General features: G+C 32.9%; 1 protein-coding gene across 3 annotated transcripts; it reads right to left on the bottom strand.

Annotated features, from left to right (window-relative positions):
- Window positions 1-2276: 2276 nt before the first annotated feature.
- LOC7481847 (probable protein phosphatase 2C 75) lies at window positions 2277-11927 on the bottom strand. Of its 3 annotated transcripts, XR_002978112.2 has the most exons (7): window positions 11357-11927; window positions 10892-11245; window positions 9800-9905; window positions 4915-5247; window positions 4501-4654; window positions 3394-4297; window positions 2277-2534 (listed from the first exon to the last, which is right to left on the bottom strand). XR_002978112.2 is itself a non-coding variant. In XM_024586403.2 (5 exons), exons 1-4 carry the CDS (start codon window positions 11750-11752, stop codon window positions 4922-4924), a joined length of 1182 nt encoding a protein of 393 aa, XP_024442171.2. In that variant the 5' UTR covers window positions 11753-11927; the 3' UTR covers window positions 3435-4297; window positions 4915-4921. The 3 variants fall into 3 exon arrangements, 2 of the variants coding, with proteins under 2 accessions (XP_024442171.2, XP_002321862.4); XM_024586403.2 differs by lacking the exons at window positions 2277-2534; window positions 4501-4654 and having other exon boundaries at window positions 3435-4297; XM_002321826.4 differs by lacking the exons at window positions 2277-2534; window positions 3394-4297; window positions 4501-4654 and having other exon boundaries at window positions 4787-5247.
- Window positions 11928-15706: the final 3779 nt, after the last annotated feature.

Here is a 15706-nt window from a genome sequence, read left to right as displayed (position 1 = left end):
TTGTGATTTAAGCAAGAAGCAAGACTAAGTCCTGGTGTGATTATGTCAAAGTTATTTCTAGTGCAATCCACCGTAACATGCATCAACTTATGCAAAAGTCGTCTGATTTAGGCATGATTTAAGTAAGCAGATGACAAGTCAATCAATAACAAGAATATTGTAACGATCATCTTTCACCGAGCTGAACGGGGAGAATAATGATAGGGTATATGATGCTCTTGCGTTTACAAAAACTTTAAGAATTGTTTGATTTTCATTGCTTTTTCATCTTAAATTATAATAAAAACTTGAATTTAAAAATAAAAACAAAACTACAATTTATAGTTTTTATTTAAACCTGTTTTTTTTTTTCAAGCCCAACTATAAAAACCATCACAATACCGATCAGCAAGGGAGGATGAAAACTAGCTAATCAAAGGTAATTTTGGTGCAAAAAGCCAGGTTTAGGTCATCCATTTGATAAATTAAAGGGAATGCAAGTGGAGCAGGTAGGCTTCTCTCACACGGCACAGCCCCACACTAAAGTAGGATACCAAGAACCAAACCCTATTTGTTTCTTCTGCTAGGTTTGACATTTTCTTTTCTTGCTTACATCTTTTGTCCCCTGACAGAGACTCTTAAGTTAGAACTTAGCAAGAAAAAGCATGGGCAGGAGCCTCCTAATTAAGAGCTAGTTTTAAAATTAATCTCTTTTTTTTTTTTTTTGTCTGAGTTAGTTTCGCGTATCTCGATTAATTCCTCAAAAGCTAACGATGATGTAAATCTTTTTTTCTAACGGTGAATGTTTGAGTTAGCTTCACGTATCTCGATTAATCCCTCAAAACCCTGAAGTTAACGACTATGTAAATTTTTTTTTTAACGGTGAATGTCTGAGTTAGCTTCGCGTATCTCGATTAATCCCTCAAAACCCTGAAGTTAACGACAATGTAAATTTTTAGTGGCTCTGAGGTTTGTGACACTCAAACTGGTGATCTCTGAAAAGTAAACGTAAAACCTGAACAGTTAAGCTACACCTCTCAGGATTAATTAATCTAATTTCTGTATAAAATAAAATCAAGCAAACACTGCTTAATATTGTATTGTAGTTATTGTTCATCACTCCAGGTATCTAAGCTGGCTCACAGCTCTGTTTAAAATATTGGAGCCCGACTTTCCCATCTTGAAATCTTTAACTGTTAAATTTTTATTATTATTATTATTGCTTCAATCTATATGATTTTTCTAAAGGAAGACAATATTTTTTTTCTCCTCAATCTATAGGGTTAGTTCATGCCTCTGATCTTCAATAAATAAATATATATAGTGATAAATGTCAACATTAATATTTAAGGGTCAGATTCTTAAAGGCAGGCAGTATAATATTGAAGCTGAACATTATTTTAACTTCATTTAATTCGGGTGATTGCAGTATAAAAATGGCCTGCAAATTTGGAGAGGAAAAAATGGAAATTGAATTGTTTTGACTAATTTTGAGTTTGCTTTTCAAAATTGAAGTTATTCTTACTTTACAGGAAAAAAAAAAAAAAAAAAAACTGAAAAAGAATTGGCCAGTTGCAATGATACCAGGATAAAGGAGGGCAGCCATGGGTCATAATCCATTTTGGAATCAGAGAAAAAGTGATAGAGAATAAATTTTAATTCAAAGAAAAGCAAATGACTCTTAAATTAATAGTAGCCATTGATTTAGATTATTTCAAGAGATTTGGAGACTACAAGAAAAAGACTACACGTATGTTTGAATATTTTATTAATTATTTTCTGAGTTTATCTTTGAAGAAAAAAATAAAAAATAAAATCCATAGCTATTCAAAAATAATAAAAATATCTCCATTTTCTCCTATATATCTCTATTTTTTCTTTAAAATCATCTAAAAAATAATTAATAAAATATCACTTCTCTAAGCACAATCAGTCTACCCATGGAAAGATATCTTCATTAAAAAAAAAAAAGGAAAAAATAGCTATACTTTTATCCTTGTAAATTCAAAACAAATTCACTTTGGTCCTATAGCTTAACATTTCTTAATGTCACCCTATACTTTCCAAAAGTTTGAATGTTACCCCAGCTATTCACCAGCTAATAAAATCTAGTAACGATCCCACTTTTTTTTTAATATATTTTATTTTATAATCTCTTAAGATTTTGATTATTTTCATCTGTATGAGAATTCAAGAAGAATAACAGGAAAAAAAAAAGCAAGAAAAGGGGATGAAAGCACGATTCCTTTAAAAATTACGGATAATATTGAACTTTTTTGGAAATAATAGGAGTAAAATTGAAAAACTGTAAACAATAAGTATAGAAATGGAACATTAGTAAATCTATTGTGGCAATTATATACTTAACCCAAAAAAGAAAAAGGAAAAAAAGAAGAGGATGACGTATCAATTGAATTAAAGTTGTAGATCACGTGGAGACCGGTGGGATTGTAAGCTGCAAAATACTCTGCTCACGTGCTAAACCACCTTGTGTAACTTCTCCCCGCGGGCGACTCCAAAAGAAAACAATATTGATTCTTCACACCATTGAGGAGCTGTTAGGAATTCCATTTGAAATGAAGTTTCAGGAAATTTAAGATTTATTTTTGCTTAAAATTAATATTTTTATATTATTTTAAACCATATATTATTTTAATACATATCTTTAAAAAAAACATTTTGAAAATAACAGTTATCACATTTCTAAATATTTTTTTATTAAAAAATAAATAATTATAACATTTAAAATAATGCACGATTCATAATTAAATAATCTAAAAGACTTCACTTGCTTAAAAAAGATATACAAAAGAGTCTCAACATAGGGTTTAATATTATAGTGGTTAAACTGGATCTAACCTGATAAGTTGTGCCAATAAATATATTACCTAAAACTTAATCCGGGTTTTATTGTTTTATTAAACCATATTAGATATTAAAGCATTTTTATCCCGTCAAGCATGACTTAGTCAACACCAATATTTTTTAAAAATAAAATAAAATAATTAAACAATACAATAGTTGAAGTTACCCCTGGTTCTGACAACAATGTTTAGACTTCCTTATTAGTTCTCTCGCAGACTTAAATTGTTATTAGTTTTTAAGGTATTTTTTGTTTGAAAATATATTAAAATAATATTTTTATATTTTTATATTTTAAAAAATTTATTTTTGGCATCAACACATTAAAATAATTCAAAAATATAAAAAATAATTTAAAAAAATAATTTTTTTCAAAAATGTTTTTGAAAAAAAATATAATTGTATGTGTCATTAAAGTTGCTTCCAGATAAACATAAAAGAAGGATTACAATGTGTTTATACAAAATGTAACCATTCATTTTGCAGTCATTAAGTCCCTCAACCTCACACATTTGAGGCAGTCAGATGAAAAAAGTGTCATCATCACCATACCTAAAAGAACACAGAGCTTTAGTCAAGCTTCAGAACCAACATTTTCCTGCTCACATGATCTCAAAGCCAAGAATTTAATTAGTTTCTTCAATAAAGGAAAAGTCTGGTCCATCGTACAGCTGTAGTTAACAGGAGAGAAAGAAAAGTAGTGTACAGAGTCCCCCACTCTGAAAGTGTACAGACAAATGGTATAATAAATTCTACTTTAGATGTACACACCCATGAGCTTGGAAATTTGTTTTATTTGAGTTCTTCCACAATTCCTGTGGTCAAAGAGGATTTCCTGAATTTCTTAGACAACGAGCTGTTAGGTTGGGCCATGAGTTTTATTTCTGGTAATAAGTAGGTGGACTTAGCTGTGGATTTTTTTTTAAAAAAAAAATCAGCACACTAATTTAAAAAAATTTGATAGAATAATATAATTTTTTTTTTTTGATGAAATAGTATATTTCCAGCTTGATGTTTTAGAAAAATACTATTTAATAAATATGGTGTTTTAAGAACACGGCAACTCAACATGTTTTTCTTAGAAAGCGGGACATGTCACTAAATTTAATCACAGATGTCCTCCTTCTCTCTCAAGTCAAACAACACAGCCCCATTAAATCCTCAGAGACAGAGACTAACTGCCAAAGTCCTAAAATCCCATAAAAGAGTAGACTTTCCACTCAATTGCGTTGGCTGGAAGGAGCACCAAAAAAATAAATAAAAGATGAATGACTCTAGCCTCCAAAAGGACATGCAAATCTCAAGAAATGGTAGTTATGCAGGTGGAAATGGCCACAGCCACAGTGTCACTTCAGCAAGAGATGGGTGTCGTGAGTTCATACCAGGAGAGAAGAAGGCAGCCTTGAGGCCCCCGCAGAAGAACAGAATCAAAAGATGTTGAACTTCACAGAGAAAGCTGGGTGGAAAATGCAAGAGCTTTGTCAAGAGAATAGCTGGAATTTAATTGTCGAGGTTAACAATTAATTAATGTTGCGGTTAGAAACAGCTACATTAATTAATTATCAAAATTCAAAAGCACAACAAGTAAAAGTGTGCTGCGGTGTTAATTCACTTATTTTTTTGCCTAATTAGTTGGTGCAGCTGCGAGCTGTCACGTACCTCAGCTCATCTTGGCTAGGTACCAACTAGGAATTAATAAAGATAGTTTGCGAGCTACGAATTAGATGGCCAACTTGAGTAAAACTGATGCAACCAAAACTGGAACGACACTGCTAAAACGATGATGGATCCCCTCCTAGGCCATCCTGACAAACTGAATCATAAGAGTAAAGGCTTCAGAGCACCCTGCTTAATTAGGCGCTCTCAGTGGATGAACACAGCAGCAAAATAATGTCTTAAGCAGCGGTTGATCTCATTCCACGAAGAAACCTTACCATAACAAAGATACCAAAGTCTATCTAATGCTTTGCATTTATATAAAGATGTTATTCTACAATAAAAACCCTATCTGTGCATGTTGTTGATTTCTAGGAGATGCACCGAGTTCAGTTCAAGATTTAATGATCCCCCTACCTGAAGCTCAGCTACTTTTGAGATCAACAACAATAACACTGATGTTATCACAGCTTCTCCGTCCTAAAGCAAGGCGAGTAAGAAGTGCGGCGGCCAACATGCTTCGAGATGGATATAGAGCTCCAGCTCCTTCATCTTTGATCTGAGGGCCAGCATTGACAGGAGGAGGATTTTCTTCTCGGAGGCACTGCCGAGCTACCTTACAAGCCAAGTCACCAGACAAAACATCCCATAAGCCATCACTTGCAAGGAGCAAGCAGTCATCTACTGATTCTCTTTTTGTAAAAGTAATCTCAGGCTCCGGTATCACAAATGGCTTTAAATACTCGTCCCCTGGCAGAAAAAAAAATCACAAAAGACAAACAACTGAGCAAGTAATTGTTCATCTGTCCGACACTGGGTAGAAATTTAATACCATCACAACCAGAACAAGTTGCAAACTAACCAATAAGGGTCAAGGAAAACCATGGCCAGGCAATTAACACAAATAATTGATAGATAATCGAACATTGCTGAAGCAAACATGCATTTTCCACAGAAAGCATAGCATATCAAAACTCTAGATAAAAATTATAATGCTATTAAACAAGTTAAAAAAACTAAGCAGAAGCATTATACAAACAGTCAGGTGATGGAACATAAATGCTTCGTAGATATTTGAACACAAAAGTTTAGCATGCTGCCACTGGAAAACAACAAACACGTCACTTTGTAACAAATTTCCAACAAAGGACTGGAAAAACATTTCCCTTTTCTTTCCTGGCTAAAAAAACAGGTTTTATTTCAGTTGAATATTGAGAAAAATAAATGAGTGCGATGCTGAATGTTAAGAGTAGCATGTAATCATCAGCTGCTTTGCCAAACAGATTAGAAGATTTATTTTCCATCTATATCTTCCCTAAACAGAAATCTTATTATGTTTTCACTAATGAAGTCAGATGTGCTATCGTGGGTGCATGTGCATTCGCAACCAAAAGCGTGTTTTGGTTGACGTCAAGAATCTAATCTCAATCTTGCCACGCGGAAGTCATGCAGGCATCGGTTATGATTTTTGGCAAGCCATGTTTTCTTGCCCGAGATGCATCATGGAGAATTCCAGAACCATTAGAAGGGTGAACCAAAATAATACCCAACTTTATCGTAAAGGTTATAACACACATTCTAATGTTTAAGAACCAATAATCAAAATCGGATCCTTCTTTGTGCCGTCAATGCCCATGGGAAAACATCTTACTGTAAATTTGTGGAAATCACAGCAGGACAATCAAAGTCAAACTACCAACTTCTTTGTAACTGTGCATCTCGTCAGACATTAGCACTCAACTTGGCAGCACCATGGTTTGTCCTGATTGATACAGAAACAGCCAAATTCGTAATGAAAACTTACACACAACCCATTTTCATGTTGAATGTCTCATAATTAGAGGTTTGAGTACGCAAGAGGGATTATCATTGAAACTTTAATGTGTATCGTAGAAGTAACAGATTGCCAACTGTGAAAACAACATATATAGCATGTCATTAAGTAGCAATATCCATCATCATTAGGTCAGCAGCAGTTGCTAAATCACACGTAATACGGAACATGATAAAGGATGCAGTGGCGCCACGCATAGCGACAGAATCTAACATCAACAAGGAAAAAGTAAAAGAACTGAATAAATTATAGCATAGTATCTAACAGGGAAAGGTAAAGGAAATACAAATATCCAATGCAATACACAAGCATTCAGATGACAAATAACCAGGATATATATTATCTAGATTTTTGAGCTGCTTTATGTATGCTGACATTTGCAAATTGAAGAACATAGAAACTGTAGTACATTCTTTTACTTGAGGTCTTTCAATTTAGGATTAAATGCCTTATAGGTATTGTGGCATTCGTTTACATACCATAGATATGACAGCCAAGGGTTGGTCTCTCAACAGCGTGTAAAATACAACAAACTACAATGAACTTAGATTCAGTATGTTACTCTAGTTAGTGTTATGTAAAAATTATGGAACTAATTTCAGAATCACTACAGCGATGAGGCACCAAACAGAAAAACATCACACAAATATATGTATAATCACCTAAGTGACCTAACTCTCATTGTTTCTCGCTCATTCCTAGATTAGGAAATGAAACAGAAAGACAACCCACATATGCTGTGGTAATCCTTCTTATCCTAATTACTCATATAAACCCTATGATTTCTCTATTACATTTTCCAACTTTTAGTTGAGTATTCAGCTCATCTAAGAGAACTATTTTTACCAGGTATGTATCAGACAATCTTTACGGTCATTTAACCAACTCCTAAATCGATTTAAAGTTGAGATGCCATTTTCTTTCTATTGCTTTCGTAATAGCCAAACAAAAATGAGCATTAATTTGGATTTCGCTAGACTCACCACATAATCCTCACTCTTAACTGTTGCCTTTAGTTTGCTAGTTTTTCCTCACATTCATGAATCTACATAGTTACTCAGGTTGTTCGATATCTTTCTCCATGCCTAATATGGACAAGGAACTTAAATTCACCCTATTAACAAAAAACCAAACCAAGTTTTACACTGATCATCAGACTAAATATATTCATATACCAATTTGGTTTTACGTTTATCATCCAACTTTTTACTAAATATAAATATCTGTTTCCAAACTCCTTATCATTTCTTGGGTTAAGACAACAAGGAATTCCATTTTAGCATTATATCCCCAGCTTATAGCTTGCCAGTCACTTCTTTTCTTATTTTGGATGCCTTGTACCTACCATTATCCATCCTTTCCGAGAGCATCAGGAAATACAATCTTACGAACAACATGCTATGACTACCACCAAAAATCTTATGACCAGCATGCTACGACTACCAACACCCCAACATAAAAAAAGGGAAAAGAACATTTAAGTGTACTTGCCAGATGTAGTGTGACCTCAAATAATCATACTTCCCAAACTTTCCCAGATCCCTAATTGCTCTTCATTGACATCCTTGAATACAGCAAACTGCATATGATGCATACAGATATGCCAACCATAATGAATCATAGACCAAAACACGAATAACATGGAGAGGCATGTAGAATGAATCAAGAAGGAAAAAGACCGATATCGTAATGGTCCACCTTCGGTTCCTCCTTCAACACTACTACTACAAACCATGGAAAGAAAAACATCAAAGTTTCCCTTTGTTCCTTCTTACCTCCCCTTCTATAGAAAAGGCTCACCAGTGAGAGCGAAGCTATAGCATCGCACATTATTGGCATGCGTGACCCATCAGTTGCACTGCCTAACACAGTAGATAACAAAATTATTTGCTAATATGAACCAATAATTTTGGTGCATCCATCAGCAACCTTAAGTTTTCTCATATGCTTCGATGAAGCACCATCGACAATTGATTGCAGGTTAAGTGAGCACTAGCTTATGCTACCTAACTATACTAAAGCAAAGCCCTCTTCCTAGTCATTTTACATTTCCTTCTCTCTCTATAAAAAAGATAAATTTTATCTAAAACAAAGCAGAATAGCCTAGCATTTATAGTGGCTTATTGGTATCCATTTCAGTTGAGAGAAGGGAATCATAAAATTATATCCCATTCAATTTCCCGTTCTAGACCTTGCAACATTTACATACTTAAGTTGAACCTCAGATTGGCAACCAATCCATATCTGAAAGGAATATGCCAAATTTGATAGATCATTGCCACACCACTTCAAATATAATTGATCGGTCGTAAATATATTTCTTTCGTAAATATAATTCTTTTATTTAGGCAGCATAATCATGTCCATTCTTTTACTCTAGTGGATGAACCAATATTTTGCACCATGGGACGTTTATAGATTTTTTTCTTTCTTTTAGATTGTTACACACCACTATCTGTCCATTCGTAATGTCTATTGGTACTCAAGCCTCCAATATGGAACAAGTGCACAGCCATTCATGGATATTAATTTATTGTAGATGTCCAACAGCAACTATTGAAAGAATGAAAGTCCCCTGTGCTTCTTTTGTTAATTATATGAATGAACCTATCCAGAAATCAATTTAAGAAAAAAAACAAGAACTCAACAAACTTTTGCTTGTTTTTTCAAAACAAATGTTTTTGATACAATCAGAGCCAATGGATGAATTAACTTCATAATTTCAGTCTCTTATGGGTAATTAACCCATTCAGCTAAAAAAAGGAAAAAGAAACCTAGAGCCCACAAACATTGATATAAGAAGCATAGACTAACCATTTTTTCCAAATGAATTCAGCAAAAATTCATAGGCTGGCAAATATAATAATGTAAACATACAGAATATAAGGTCAACAAATTTAAAAAAACTACGAATTCCAAAACCTCCACAGAGATGCAATCATGTTTCTTTCTTTTCTACTCTTCAGGGTATCAATGACCCTCCAAAGGTTAAAGCAGAACATTGCGTACTTATACCTGAGCAAACTTATAAATGGAAAACTAGTCAACATTAGAGCAATAAAAAGCATTCATTTGCTCAGAGAAATGCACCGAGTTTTCAAAATGCATAAGTTAGAAATTGAACTTTATTTGATTGGTGAAATTGAAGAGAAAAAAATTAATACAAGGCTATTTAACATCATAAAGGGAGACATATTCCACATGGATGCACATCCAACTCTGCAAACAATAGGACTAGGAGTAGTTTTGTGTAAAAATGAAAACTAATCTACTAATGTGACAGATGTTTTTTCTGCATTCATTTTCATGAGATAAAATTAACATTTGTCCGAATAACGAGTTTTTTATACGAGTGTGTGGAAATAATAAAAACAATTCAGCTCTTGAGGTTTATACATCCCATGAGGATGACATGTCGTAACTCTGGAAAACAAGGATAATGATACAGTTAAACCTAGAATAAATTACCTATTGCTCGAGACATAGCGAGAATGCCTTCAACTCGAGCTCCATCCAGGTAGATCACTCGACCTCCAGCAGCTTCAATTCTTGCGAGTTCATCTTGCCTATCCGGCTGCAACAAATGTTGGGAATTTATTTTTTTTATTCATTAATCAAATTAAAGAGTACCAAAAAGATAAAGAGAGAGCAAGTCAAATTAAACCGAAGGGGAGAGAGAGAGAGAGAGATTTAAAATGTTTTTACATCTCAGGAAGTAACACGAATTTTTTCCATCTATTGGAAAAATGGATAACATGTGCAAACAAACTAGGCAGTGGAATTATTGATGGAATGAAATTCCTTCTCATTTTTTGTTTAATATGATTTAATTTTCCGATAACAAGATTATAATTAACAAAAAATAGGATATCTTATTTTTAAGTGGAATAACTAAATAGGGGTGGATAGCAAATAAATTCTACTTCAGATAAAATTAAGATATAAATCCCATATGAAATTAGATTGGAGTCTTATTTTCATTTCATTGACAATCTTGTTCTAACCAAACAGGGGCTAAACCCTGCATTAAAAAAAGAAGAAGAAGAAGTAGTAAAAGCACTCAGGAACAGTATGTTGCAAACGTCAAGTTGCCTTGCCAAGCATTGGAATTCTGTCTCATACTTGCATGTAGGTCCAAACAATACAAAATTACAAATCATGATATTGCTAAAATCATGCAAATAGTTCTAAAGTTCTAGTCAAAAGGATTCTTTTAACAAAAATGGAACATCATAGCTAGTTCCTTCATGCTCGCCAAATGTCAAATGCACGACTTTTCCACAAGCAAATATAGACACCTGGTCTAGAGACCATCATCCAACAAATGTCCCTCCTCCCCACCCTGCGCAACAAGATGCCACCTGGTATCTACAATAGGTAACATTTGACAAGTTGGCAAATCCATGTGTTTCATATCATCAGAAACACGCAATCCCCATTTGCAATGAAGACAAATTTCCAACAGTCACCATGATCAAATCATGACCAGTAATGGACGGCCTGGATTAGTTCATACATACATTAAGATTTCCATGATGTTTTCCGACTGAAAAAACTAACCTTATGATCAACACTAAGGGGAATGGCCCTTCCACCTCGTGAAAGCACGGCGCGTGAGTCACCGCAATTAGCAACAATTATATGCTCCGGGGTTAACACAGCCACCACCGCTGTGGAGCCACCAAGTATCATCTGGGTAGGGCGGCACTCACATTGGAAACCCTCACTCCCACATGCGCACGTGCTCAGTGCCACCTCATCCATTCTCTCGTAGCTTCTCTTCATCACTCCCCTCCACATTTCCTCCCATTCCGCCCCAAATTCCCCACTCTCACCACTCCCGCACGTTGATTCCACGCGTTCCAATTCTTCCTCTATTAACACGTGCATCTTTTCCCTGCATAACGCTGCCACCTGCGAAAAAAGAAAAAATAATGAAAACAATTAAAAAATAGATATTGTTAAGTGACGAGATTACCCTTCCCAGAATACAATTGAATACTGAATAGCGTTTTCAGTAATTACGTGATAACCGCCATGACCGTCATAAACACCAAACAAATGCAACGGCCTTCGGCGGTTAATCCCCGGCAGGCAAAAGCTAGTACGAACAGAAATCGCATCTTCCATCTCACGTGACCTCCCTGACACTGACATGCTCCCAAACACCGGCTCCACCGTCTGAATTTCACTCACAGTCTCAACAATCCGCTTTCCCTCAGCGGTTGAACTCGAGCTCCCCTCCCCCGTCGCCTGGCTCTTCTCTTTTGAACCTTTTGCGTAAGTCGGCTGAGGAGAACCACGAGTGGTTGAGATAGCGGCGAGACGCCTCATCTCGATTCTCCTTCTTCGGCGCTCCCTGCATTTCGCCGCCGAATCGTCTTCATTGTCGTTGGACTTTCTTCGGCAAACTTCTGTCATTGCATTCCGTTACGGTTAACAGTCATCTCCGTTTGACATTGACAAACAGAGAGAGAGAAAGTGAGAGACAGAGAGATTTAAAGGAGATTTTATTTTTCTAATAAGAAGAAAGAAAAGGCAAAACGTGTTGTGTTTTCTGTATTTCTGGTGTAAGCAAAAGCATGAAAGGCTAGCCAGCTCGAAATTGCCTCTTCTTATTTGCAGTCGTTCTTCCACGTGTCCACCCTGACGCTCCATCTTTCTGATTCTTTCCATTTTTTCACAAGCCCCGTATGGATAGTATAATTTCTTTGTGAAGCCATTTGATCGTTCAAAATACCCCGCAATAAATCATAAATATCACATAATAAGTTAATTTATCACTCCTATTTTTAAAAAATAAGTTGTCCACGTCTAATTTATGAAAAAAAAATTAATTTCTAAAATCGAAATATATGAATTCAAATTTTTTTCTTATAAATAATAATAAGTTGAGTAAAAAGTATTATCAATATAATTTAAAAATTTTGAAGTTGAAACCACTGTTCACACATATTTTTTTCATCCAAGTCCTTTTTTATTGGTTTTTTTTAATTCAATTTTTTTTAATTGTATGATTTTGCTTTCCATTTAACAAATCTTAAACTTTTATTTTTTATTAGATCCTTTTACTCTTCATTTAATAAATGTAATGTGCTTTCACAAAATTAATGTTTAATAAACTATAAAATAGTATATGGAATACGCTGGAAAATACAAGATAAAAGTAATATTAAAAAAAATGATAAAAATACAATATAGTAGAAAGATATAATCTAATTGTGAGCTGTAATAATTACTTGTAATATTTTATTTTTCTTTAATTTTGTATCATTTGACTTCTTTTTATTCTCAATTAATTCTTTTACATTAAGTTGACTTGAAATTAAATTTAATATTTTATTTTGATTAGTTTTATATAGAATTCTCACAATATTAAGTATAAGTTTCAATGCAGAATTAATACTTGATTTAAAAAAATAAAATTTAATTTTTATTGGTTCAAATCAATTAAAAATTTAGAACTTAATTTGAATCTGAAACAAATATTAAGTTTTTTTTAATAAATAACATATTTATCTTATCATCCTAACTTAATCTTTGTTATAATTATTATATTTATTATCATTTATTAATGTATATAATATTTTATTTATTTTACTAAACATGGTAATTTGTTTTATAGAAATAAGATTCCATGTAAATTTTACTAAGATGAGAAGTTCTGATAGTTTAATTATTGTTAGTCCATGATATTCATTTGATGTAGTTCTTCTTCTTCTTCTTTTCAATTTGGCCTCTTTTTTTTTAATTTTATTTTTTTTCCTCGATCTATTTAGATTTTTTTAACGGTTACCTTTGAATCAACCAAATTGATTGTATCATGTTGGAGTATTTTTATATGGTTTAGTTTTAAACTAGGACTAGACATGAAGTGAGATCGAAAGGTTTTTTTTCCTATCAATTTCATCATTTTCTTCTTGATTTCATTCTCAGACTTTTTTTACCATTCATTTGGGTTATCTTTTGACTGATCAAATCGATCAGGTCACGTCGAGTCAACTTCCATGTAGTTTAATTTTAAACTAAGGTTAGGTAAGAAATTAGATCAAGAGGTTTTAAAATTGTTGAATCAGGTTTAATAGTAATATCAAATAGTTCTCTATGACTATATATTTTTGTTAGTTTCAAAAAAAACTTATTTGAATTGCAGTGTAGCAAGAAATTGTAAACTGATTAACAATACATTAAAACATATAGGAAAAGTACTATAGCAATGAATAGTAATTCCCCCACATGTTTTAGCGTGGCCCTGAAAAACATTTACCTTTGTTTTTTATTGGGTTGTCTCACTCTCGTGATATGGATCGTGGGTTAATCTGGTTGTCCATGATTTTTTTTATTTAACTTTTTTCTCTCAATCCCATCCTTTAATATTAGGTTAATTAGGAATCAGGTTTCATGATTTGTTTTATTTGTTTTCTATTAGGTTATTATGATCTCATAACCCGGGATTAGTGTTTAATGGGTTTTTTGTATGTTTTTTTAATTGAATTGTTTTCAATTCTATCATTTAATATTGGATCGATTGAAAATTGAGTTTCATAGTCTATTTTGATTTATTTTCTTTAGGATATCTGGTCTCCTAATCAGGATTACGAGTTTTGGTATTTTAACCCTAAATAAATTAGATCATATTTTTTTTTTCTTTCTAAGAGATTATCTCGGTCTCATATTCTTCTAACATTGGATTTGCTTTTTATTAGGCTGTCCATGTCTCATGCATCCAAGTTGCAGGTTTGACAAATTAATCCAGTTGACTCAATTTTTTAAGCTTTTTTTAATTGACTTTTTTTTTCAATTTCATCATTAAATATTGTATTTGATTGAAAATTAAGTTTCATGATTTATTTTGATTTGATTTTTATGAGGTTATCTCGACCCCATGACCCGAGAATAATGTTTAACGAGTTAATCTATATTGACTTGACTTATTTTTTTGTGTTATTGTTTTAATTAAAATTTGTACAAATTTCTTCGTTCAATATTGGGTCCAATAGGATCGATTGAAAATTGAGCCTCATAATTTGTTATCTCAATCTCATGACCAGAGTTGCGAATTTGATAAGTTAATTCGGGTTAAATCAAGTTATTTTTTTATTTTCTTTCTATGAAATTATCTCGGTCTTATGACTCGAGTCATGAGGTTAGTGGATCGACTTGATTGTTTTTTATGTTCTTTTTTTAGTTTCATCCTTCAATATTAGATTGATTGAAAATTGAACTTTGTAATTTGTTTTTATTTTTTTTTAATGGGGTCATCTCGGTATTATGATCTAAGTCGCAAGTTTGATATGTTAACCTGTAGGATCGTTTTTTAGGTCATTTTTTTATTGAGTTTTTTTTTTTCATTCTCATAATTCAATATTTGATTGATTGGAAATTAGGTTTTATAATTTGTTTTGATTTGTTTTCCATGTGATTATCATAGTCTCATAACCTGGGTTATGTATTTGACATGTTAACCCCGGATGATCCAAAACAATCAAATATGTTGTTATCTAAATATTAAAAAAATATTATCTTAATTTTTTTTATTAAACCATGTTTTACGGGTTGTACGGTTTACTTTTGGATCAAGTAAAGTCAACTGAATCACATCAAATCAATCCTCACACAATTAAAAAAACTTCCATAAAAAAAATAGCGATATATGAACATTCTTTTATATTATAAAAAAATTAATGAAACCCACAATATAATACAGATCAATAATCTAGTTGCAAACTAAAAACTAAAAACGATTGTTGTCATATCCAATAAATAATTCCTCAAACTAGAAAACCAATCACACATGTTTATGTTCATTTCCAATAGTTGTGATTTAAGTGCATGGTGATATTATCAAAAGAAAAGAAAAAAAAAAAAGAGCATGATGATGCATCGATTAATAAATATAAAAAAGTAAGTGATTTTTTTTTAGTCACAAGAATTCTTAATAGGCCGAGATTGTCTTGACTCTCTCTTCTTAAATCCGGCTATACACGGCGAGTTTTTGAAAAAAAATTAGGGTAGCAGGCAGAACGACACGTGTCGAAGAACTGACAAATGGAGCCTCCGGAGCTTAACATCTAACAAGTGGACGAATAATAGGTTTCCAAGTTTGGATGAAAGTACTATGATGGCCCACAAAAGGTAACTCTCTTTTCCAACGATTCTTTGTCTTATCTATCCGGGAATTACGAAGCCGTAACACACGTGTCAAGCTCTGTACTTACCACAACTTCGAAAGTGACGTGCCTGGCCCATTGATGACACGTAGAAAGTATTGGGTTACTGCTACAGAAAAAAAAGATAAAAATAAAATAAATAAAATAAAATTGTATTTATTAGTGATATATATTCTGTTTAATTATGATATATAAAATAGAATAA

Source organism: Populus trichocarpa, chromosome 15 (genome assembly GCF_000002775.5).
Source record: "Populus trichocarpa isolate Nisqually-1 chromosome 15, P.trichocarpa_v4.1, whole genome shotgun sequence".
Taxonomy (NCBI): Eukaryota; Viridiplantae; Streptophyta; class Magnoliopsida; order Malpighiales; family Salicaceae; genus Populus; species Populus trichocarpa.
Note: the sequence above shows the minus strand (reverse complement) of the source record. Positions and strands in the feature narration are given on the sequence as shown.